Genomic DNA, 10,076 nt, shown 5'->3' on the forward strand with positions numbered 1-10,076 from the left:
GACAGAGTTAGTCAAACTCGGAATAACAAATCTTATAGTACAGAGGCTCAGCGACTTTACCACAAGCAGATAATGCTCCAGCGATGGTCTGGTCTCTGCCACCGCCTTAAATCCACCTGTCCTTGCCATTAGTCAGATCACTTGCAGGTGAGGAGGGAGAGTTGACGAGACGTCAATCAGTCGTCTGGCCACNACCTACCAGGAAGTACTCACAACACAAACACAAACCCCAGAAAAACCACCCTCACCACACTAAGTAGAGATGACTTCATGAGATTCTATATAAATAAAATTATTTTAATTAGAGAAAAAAACACTGTTGCCTCTGATTCTCTGTCAGATGATGCAGCTTGATGATGCAGCTTTAGAATTGTCACTAGAACCTGATTTGTGTTTGGACTGTTTTTGTCCTTTTGAGCTTTATGAATTGTCAAAAATAATACAGTAGGTTAATCCAAACCATCAACATGTCTGCTAGATCCCATCCCAACCAAACTGTTCAAAGAGGTATTTCACCTAATTAATATTCCCCTCTTGGATCTGCTCAATTTGTCTCTAATGAATGGTTATGTACCACAGAGCTTTAAGGTTGCTGTAATTAAATCTTTACTTAAAAAAAAAAACAATTTTGATTCAGGACTTTGGCCAATTATAGACATTAATCTAATCTCCCATTCCTCTCAAGGTTCTTGAGGAAATAGTTGTGAATCAACTCTGTGAACATCTGGACAGAAATAATCTGTTTGAGGAGTTTCAGTCAAGGTTTAGAGCTCTTCATAGCACATAATGAGCACTGCTGAAAGTTACTAGTGATGTCCTCATGGCCTCAGACAGTGGACTTGAGTTCATATTTGTCCTGTTAGATCTCAGTGCTGCATTTGATACAACTGATCAAAATATTCTATTACAGAGGCTTGAACATGATATTAGAACTACAGACACAGCTCTAAAATGTTTTAAATCACATTTTTTTTGATAGATTCCAGTTTGTTAATGTGAATAATAAATCTTCTTCAGACACCAAAGTTTCTCATGGAGTTCCTCAGGGTTTAGTGCTTGGACCTATACTCTTTTCTCTATATATGCTTCTATTAGGTAAAATTATTAGATGGCATGGGATAAATTTGCATTGTTATGCTGTTAATACCCAGTTATATTTATCTATAAAACCTGACGAATCCAATGACTTACTTAGATTGCAAACATGTCTTAAAGACATAAAAACCTTAATGACTCTTAATTTTTTTTAAATGTTACCAGGTTTGTTTTCCTCCACCTTTGTAATATCACTAAAATGAGAAAGATTTTGTCTCAGAAAAATTGGTCCATGCATTTATCATGTCTAGGCTGGACTATTGTAATTCTTTATTATCTGGGTGTCCAAAAATTATTTAAAAAGGCTTCAGTTGATCCAAAATGCTGCTGCCAGAGTTTTGATGAGAGTTTGGTGGAAAGATCATATTCCTCCAGTTTTAGCTTATCTCCATTGGCTTCCTGTCAAATTCAGAATAGAATTTAAAATCTTACTTCTAACATACAAAGCTCTCAACAACCAAGGTCCATCTTAATTAAAGACCTTATTGTTCTATATTTTCCTAAGAGAGCACTTCAGTCTCAGACTGCAGGTTTACTTTTGGTTCCTCAAGTTTCTAAAAGTAGAACAGGAAGCAGAGCTTTCAGTTCTCAGGATCCTCTTTTGTGGAACCAACTTCCAGTTTCTGTCCGTGAGGCTGACACCCTGTCTGCTTTTAGGATTAGACTTAAGACTTTCCTTTTTGATCAATTCTATAGTCAAGGTTAGCTTGGGTTTCCTGAGCTCTCCCTTAGTTATGCTGCTATAGGCTTAGACTGCTGGAGGATGAATTGACCACATTTCCTCACTGTTCTATTGTCTTACTTGCTCTGCTGTAATTATTTCTATCACTAACATGATTTTCTTTGTCTTTCTTCCGGTAGAAACTACACCTGGATTCTGTGTTTGTCTGTATATCTTTCCTGTCCTCTCAAACCCCAGCCGGTTGAAGCAGATGGCTACTCATCCTGAGCTTGGTTCTGCTGGAAGTTTCTTCCTGTTAAAAGGGATTTTTTTTCCTTTCCACTGTTGCCAATGTGCTGCTCAGGATGGGAGACTGTGACAAAGTGAAGATTAAACATAATCTGTTTGCTTCCTTAGATAGATAACCTTTACTAACTGATTCTTTGTAATGTATGTGCATGTTTTTGTACAGTGCCCTGAGACAACTTTTGTTGTGACTTGGCTCTATATAAATAAGCTGAATTGAATACAATTGCAGCGCAACCTCATTTATTAGATCTGAGCAACTTTGATGGTTTAGAAGAGGCTAAAGGTGTACTCCAGAAAATGAAAATGAAGCTTTATGTTTTTCTGTTTTTCCATCATCAGATCAGTGAACAGACAAAGGATGGGATTGAATAATTCACGGAAGCAACGTTATGACTTCAAGGATTACACACAGAAGGTTTATGACCAAACCGATTTCACGGAGAAGTCTTACAACCCAAACGATTCCACGCAGAAGTCTTACAACCCAAACGATTTCACGGAGAAGGTTTATGACTCAAAAGATTCCGGACTTAAATTTGTCAATGACAAGGATGATTTAGACTGTAAGTAGCCTTTACTTGATTATTTATTTTGAAAAATAAAAACAAAACACATAATGTTAGTTAATATAACCGAGTCTAATGCAGTGAAGTCATCTGCAGGGGCGGCTCTAGGAAGTTTTCAAAGTGGGGCCAGATGGGGGCAACTAATAATCTTAGGGTGGCACACCAAAACTAAAAGCCAGAACAGATGACAGAAAACTATAAACTATTTGAAAAATACTGCAATATGGAAGTTAAGTAACTTTCTGACATGAACTGTTTTTTTATTTTACAGTTGGCATTACTAATTAAGGACAGCACAGTCACAGCTTGCTAAAACTTGTCTTCATGTTTTTCAAAATTATATTTATAAAAAATATCCATATAACCTTCTGAGATCCTATTCTTGAAATGGGGACACTGACTTTCTGCACCATAATACTTTATTCGGTTCATCTTGGACCTGTTGTCTGTTTCTCAGTCTTTCCTTTAAGTTTTTTTAAATTGTATTTTTTAATTTAAAAGCTATACATTCATTTTACTATTTGACTACAAATTGTTTTAAAACAATGTTTTTGTGTTTTAAGGTCCTTCTAAATCCAAAAAGATAAGGGAACTTGTATAGTTTTTCTTATTGGATAATAATTGCTCTGTGTTTGTATGTTTTCCTCAGTTCTGTGTGAAGATTTCTCATCTCCGAGGGCTCAGATGTCCTGTGGTCATGCTGTGACCCCGATGTCTCTCACCAACTGGTGTCTCAAGCAGCTGGAACAGGTACTAATGTGGAAAATCATATGTGGTCACATGAAAATGTGTTAAATTAAGAACATTGGAAATACATTTTGGACTTTCCAAACCTATTTTTGAAACAACTTGATGATATGTTGTGAAACCTATTGGGGTAGCAGGTTTTTACATGTGTTCTACATGCGTTCTAATATTTAACAAATCTTATACAGTTTGCAGTAATTATTTCCACATGTCTGCATATGGCATATGAAAAACATGCTAAAGCGATAGTTCAGAACTTTTGAAGTGAGGGTCTGTGGAAAAGTTATGAACAGTTAATATCTTACCTGTTTCAGATTGATGTTTACATGACTTTAGTTTGGAGAAATACTTTAGTTTTGACTGAACTGACAAGCTGACAACTAGTCCAAACCAAAACCAAAGTGAATTGCTGCCATGTTGAAACAATTAAAAAAATCAAAACGTGCTGCAGTTTTGGGTTGGATGGTTATTAATAGAAAATTCTACTGTTTTTTGTAAAAGCAGAAGCTAGCTGTAGCACTTTCATGGCAGCTCGGGGCACTTCCTGTAGAAACATCTAAATTATTTCTGCTAGAATAATTGTATAATGTAAAACTGATGATAATCAAAAGGTTTATAAAACAGCTTTACCACAAAACATTTGAGACAAGTTGTGTAAAGATGGCATCAACCCACTTTGGTCTTTTTCTTGCTCAGACTAGCCATTAGCTTGTCACTCTAGATGGAATAAAATTCTATTACTCTAAATCCATTTTTGAACTATTCCTTTAAATTATTGTTTTTACCTCCACACAGGAAGTTATGTTTTTGGTCATATCCGTTGGTTTATTTGTTAGCAGGATTACTTAAAGGGGACCTATTCTGCTTCCTTGAAGAAGTCAGGACCGGTCTGTGGGCTGTACAAAACATCTTCATTACATTTAATACACAAAATCATTCTCAGATATTGAGATTTCACCTGACCCGTTCTGTCTGGTTTGAGCTTATTTTAGAATGAGCAATATAAGGGCTACGTTACTATTATGCAAATAAGGTGCTGTTGGCCAACACCACCACCACCACCACACAACAATCCCCAGGTTTTTGAAACAGGTGGTTTTGCAGACACCAGAAAACATTTACTTACTGTCAAAAAAACAGCTGGCGTCTTTTTTTTTGTGCTTGGACTGTTTCTACAAACAGTAGATACCCGAATGGAAGTAGAAAAACATGCAAAAAGTGAATGTTGCATAACAAGTCCCTTTAAAAACCAATGAACAGATTTGGATGAACATTTCAGGAAATGTTGCTGTTTTCACAACAAACAAATGGTTAAATCTTGGTGGTGATTTGCATCATGATCCAGATTGCACTATTTTTTAATGATGCTAAAGCCTTGGCAGTAGTTTGCACACTGCAGTGCTTCTAGTTCTGCATGAGTTTGTAAAGACTTGTGTAAGGAATTTATAATTGAATCCATAAATGGATTCATGGATAGATGGAATTAGCTGTGTGTACAAATGTGAGTTTCAGTGAAGTTGGGACGTTGTGTAAAACATAAATAAAAACAAAATACGATGATTTGCAAATCCTTTTTATCCTATATATTTAATTGAATACCCTTAAAAGACATTGATTACTGCAACAGTGTCTTCACAGGTCTGCCTAAAATATTAAAGTTAAAGCACCACTGATTGTCACACATCTGAGTGTGTGAAATTTGTTCTCCGCATTTGACCCATCCCCTGAGGGAGCCGCGAGCAGCAGCGGTGCCGCGCTCGGGAATCATTTCGTGATCTAACCCCCCTAATTCCAACCCTTGATGCTGAGTGTTAAGCAGGTCCATTTTACTAGTCTTTGATATGACCCGACCAGGGATTGAATCCACAACCTCCCAGTTTCAGGGCAGACACTCTACCACTAGGCCACTGATCCAGTCATATCAACCAGACAGCTGCAGCTGATCCAGAATGCTGCTGCTCGTGCGCTTACTAAAACCAGGAAGTTAAAACACATCACCCCAGGTCTAAAATCCTTCCACTGGCTGCTTGTAGCTCAGAGAATTGACTTTAAAATACTTCTGCTAGTTTATAAATCATTGAATGGCTTAGCACCACAATACATTAAAGACCTGCTGTTGTTGTATCAAACCTTCCAGACCACTCAGGTCTCCTGGTTCTGGTCTACTCTGCATCCCCAGAACCAAACATGGAGAAGCAGCATTTAGCTTCTATGCACCACAAATCTGGAACAAACTTATAGAAAACAGCAAAACAGCTGAAACACTGAGTTCCTTTAAATCAAGGTTAGAAACCCATCTGTTTAGAGTTAATTTTGAACCCTAATAAATGGATGTGAACTGGTATCTCATTTGGTGACTGTATGTTGTTTTTATGACTTTTTAATGTTGTGTTTTTATGATGTAAAGGACTTTTAATTGCCTTGTTGCTGAAATGTGCTACACAAACAAACTTGATTGACTGATTTTTGCAAATCATCGTATTCTGTTTTTATTTGTTTTACACAACGTCCCAGCTTCATTGGAATTGGGGTTGTACAAATGTTTGAAATTGTACGTTATGCAAAATTTGCACCAATAAGTCCTCAATTGTTAAATGAATTGACTTCACTAGTTGACATCCTGTTACGAAATTCTTTTCCCCCCTAAAACAGGCGTATGCTCATTTTTAACCTGACATCCTGACCAGTTCTGCATAAAATTGAGCCGTTTATATAATAAATATTTCTTCAATTTTCAGGGCCAGTACAAATTTAAGTGCCCTGTCTTAAAGGAAGGAACCAAGGAACAGTGTGGTGCTGTCTGGCCTTATCAAGAAGTACGCCGTTTAGCAGTCCTGACAGCTGAAGAAATGCAGCAGTATGAAGAGAAAATTGCTCGTCTGGCTGCTAGAGAATACTGTGATTTTAAACAAGTAAGTGTTTTCAGATTAGTTCAACAGAAACTGTACCACAAATTTCAGCACCATAGTTTTCTAAAATGTTGATTCTTTTTTTTTTTTTGACAGTGTCCTGGTTGTAACACCTACGTTGAGAGAAAAGAACTGACTAACCTCAGTGTGCAGTGCTCAACATGCAAAGCAGATAAAAAGGAAGTGTACGAGTTCTGCTGGCAGTGTTTGAAGCCATGGAAAGGTCCAGCTCCGCGCTCTGACCGCTGTGACAATGATGGCTGCATCAACCATGACCTTGAACTTCTCAGGATCTGCAAGACCACCACTTTTTCTGAAGTGGAAGGGGTTGATGACTGTCCCTCCATCCGGGCCTGTCCCACCTGCGGTCAGAGGGTGGAGCACGACAAGACGGGCTGCAAGAACATCATCTGTCCTCGCTGCCAGGTGGAGTTCTGCTTTGTGTGTCTGAAGCTGACTCCTGAGTGTCTGGAGACAAGTTCCTACTACATGCCCTGCAAAGATGGTGTGGCTCCCAGACAAACCTCCATACCTGTGTGGCACAGAAACTAAACATGCATAAATATATGCTTACAATAGTTCTCTTTTCTCTGGGTTTTACCAGTACATTTATAAGATGTTGTAGGTATTTTTATCCATTAAGAGCATTAAACAATATGTCCTCTGTTTTGTTGTTATGTAAGAATTTGCTCTTTAGAAATATAATTGATAATTGATGATATATCCATAATTATCCCACAGTTAAAAAATAACTAATAATAAATAAACAAATAAAAAAATTTAGCTTAAAAAATGTTTTTATTGACTTTAGGAGTCAGTGTGATTTTTGCATGTATGGTTGTGTGGTGTGCCTGTTTACCATTGACTTGTCCATGGTAGATCCTGGCTCTTATTTGAAACTTTTCAGTCTGTAAACATCTGGCTGACTTGTCTTATCTTTTTTACCATTTTCAAAAGCTTTTTTAGTTAAGTGTTTTTGTTGTTTAGACAAAAGTGGCTTTCTGGGTAGAGTTTACATGTTCACATGGGTTTACTCTGAGCACTTGGGTTTCCTCACAGACCAAAAACATGCATGTTAGTTTAACTGGTAACTCTAAATTGTCCCTAGGTGAGAGTGTGAATTGTTGGTTGTCTTGTTTGTCTCTATGTGTCCCTCCAATGAACTTGAGACATGTCTAGGGTGTCCTTTGACTCTCGCACAGTGACTGCTGGAGATAGGTAGCAGCTCCCTGTTACCCTGAAAAGAGAAGCGGGTGAAGGAAAATGGATGGATGGGTGGCTGCTCTGAACTGTGTTCTCTGTCGGCAGCTCCATGTAATCCTCGGCCTTCCTTCTTAGTTTATCCTCTCCTCTCAGCTGTCTGGTTTCCAGTCAGTCTATCTTTTCTTTTTGTTGCAGATCGTCTATAAGAAGCATTAGGATCTTCATAAGTTTTCTCATTTTTGTTTTTTCTCTTCAAACCATCTGTGTTTTAGATGTACCATGGATTCTTTGTTTACTGTCTATCCTCTGTTGATCTGCTTCACCATCATGATGGGGAGTTTTTTTTATTAAAATGTTTTCTTCTTTGACGGTGTGTGCTTGAAGGGGGTTGTGGGTGTGGGGATGTGGGTGCAGGGAAAGGGTATGTGTAACAGAGACAGAAAGACTGGAAGACTGACTGCACACATATATATTTGCATACACACATGTACACGTATACATACACATACATGCACACATATACATATACATATACATATACATACACATACACATAAAAAAGGTGTGTTCATGTTATGTGGGTGCATTTGTGCTAGTTAGCCAGCTGGAGATGCACAGTTAAAAAACAGTGCCATGAACAGTAGAAGGCCCGCCATGTACAGCACCCAAGAGCAGAAAGGACAGGTGGAACCAGCCCCAGAAGGCTGCAGCAGTTTCAGGCAAACAGAAACTGGGCACCACCCCAAGGCAGCAGTGTGTCCACAAAGAGGCAGGTCGCCAGCGAAGCATAGGGTCAGCGGCCCCCTGGGCAAAAAGACACAGGGAGAGAGGCACCAGCCCCCCAACCCAGCCACACCACCACCTCCTAGGCTGGCTAAGCCTGGGACCCGGCCCCCCAATGCCCCGGCGCCCACACCAGCCCCCGGCTGAGAAACCGCCCAGCACCAAGCAGGAGAGGCCCTCCCAGAGCCCCCAACACACCGGGCAGGCACCAGTCCACCGCAGCAACCAGAACCCAGAAGGACCAAGGTGAAAGGGCAAATAGCTATCCCCCTTGTTGGGACAACCTCCTGAGAGGTCTAGAGGGGACACCCATTGGAGCCCAACACAGCCCCCAGGACCCCAGCCAAGCCCAGCCAAACGCCAGGAGCCATAGACCACCCGGCGGGAGCCCACCACTCCAGGACATGGCCCGGGCACCCACACAAACAACCCCATACCAAGGGGGCAGCAACCTGCAGGCAGCCCCCTAAGGATGCCGTCAGAGACCCACAGCTGCCCCCAAAACCCCAGCCCTTGCTGAATCAGTGCAGGGAGCAAGAAGGGGAAACCGTGCCCCCCACGCCTAGCCCATGCCCTCCCCCGTGGTGTTGCATGGGTGTCAATCATTACTTTCTGATAGTTTCATCAGTATCCACCAAGTGGTTCATGAGCTAATTTTCGAGCAGACAAACAGACACAGACATAAAAGCAAGCACGTGTTTTTCTGCCATGAATTGTTTAAAATCAACATTTCCATCCCTCCCTGAATGCAGCAGCATATGTTTGTGAGTAGAAGCAAAGGAGAAAGTGTTTGAGAGGTTTTGAATTGAACTGACAGATTAAAAAAAAAAAAAGAAAAGCTGAGTGTGTGTCAGTAATAAGTTAGATTGTTTGTTTTTGAAGGATGTAAATCTGAAGGTAGGTGTATTCATTTATTTACTTATTTATTTGTTTTGCTGGTGTTGGTATGCCAAAACTAAAATCACATTTGACTGAACTGATCTTCAGAAGAACCTGAACATGAACATGGAGCACAAGTGGTTTGTATTCCTGCAGTTCGTTGAGCCCTCTGGGTAAGATGATGTGCTGTGGATCTGGAAAAACAAGCTTTTTATATAACACTGAACGACTTGTGCTACTATGTACTCTGTACTCATTAACCCTTTGTAACAAAAAGAAAATGTCATTATAGAGTTATCTTATTGTGAGGGGGTTTCACCTCAGTTCTATCAGTTAATTTTCTCATTAAAACAAAAAAATTACCTCCAACATGACCCCAGAAGAAAGAATTATAACAGTATTATGTTAAACAACATTTCTGAACAAAATGTCAGTCAAACTGTGAATCTCTGGTTTGATTCAAAGATTGTTGTTCACAAGCAGAAGAATGAAGAGTTGAGGCAGGTCATGAAGAACAGATAAAGAATCTTGTGGGACAAAGTATTGACTTTAGGGAGGGGAGTGGAGTAGTTGGTCAGATTTTCTGTTGATTATTTTTTTCATTTTGTCCTATTTCTTGTTTGTTTCACTATATAAAATTGCGAGTTAACGTGGTAGTTATGTTAGTGAAAATAAACATATAAAACCCCAAAAGTTCTTTTAAATTTAAAGAGGGTTGAATGACAAAGTAGGTGATTATACAAGAAAAGGTCCCTAAGAGGCAAAAAAACCCCTCACACACTATATATATATAAAAAAAAAAAAATTCCCTTCTCACCCTCCGCGGGTGGTCTTTGTTTCATCCTCTGAGCTCGGGTCCTCTACCAGAGGCCTGGGAGCTTGAGGGTTCTGCGCAGTATCTTGGCTGTGCCTAGAACTGCACAT

At 39.5% G+C, this 10,076-nt stretch overlaps 1 protein-coding gene across 1 annotated transcript in view; it reads left to right on the top strand.

Moving 5' to 3' along the window:
* Positions 1 to 7,080, top strand: part of LOC108245918 (probable E3 ubiquitin-protein ligase ARI5) — a 9,319-nt gene extending 2,239 nt beyond the window's left edge. The window contains exons 2-5 of the mRNA XM_037976456.1: positions 2,405 to 2,628; positions 3,281 to 3,381; positions 6,117 to 6,290; positions 6,384 to 7,080. Coding sequence (XP_037832384.1) covers positions 2,424 to 2,628; positions 3,281 to 3,381; positions 6,117 to 6,290; positions 6,384 to 6,839 — 936 coding nt within the window. The 5' untranslated portion in view covers positions 2,405 to 2,423 and the 3' untranslated portion in view covers positions 6,840 to 7,080. The remainder of the gene's footprint in view (positions 1 to 2,404; positions 2,629 to 3,280; positions 3,382 to 6,116; positions 6,291 to 6,383) is intronic.
* The last annotated feature ends 2,996 nt before the right edge of the window (positions 7,081 to 10,076 follow it).

Source organism: Kryptolebias marmoratus, linkage group LG7 (assembly GCF_001649575.2).
Source record: "Kryptolebias marmoratus isolate JLee-2015 linkage group LG7, ASM164957v2, whole genome shotgun sequence".
NCBI lineage: Eukaryota > Metazoa > Chordata > Actinopteri > Cyprinodontiformes > Rivulidae > Kryptolebias > Kryptolebias marmoratus.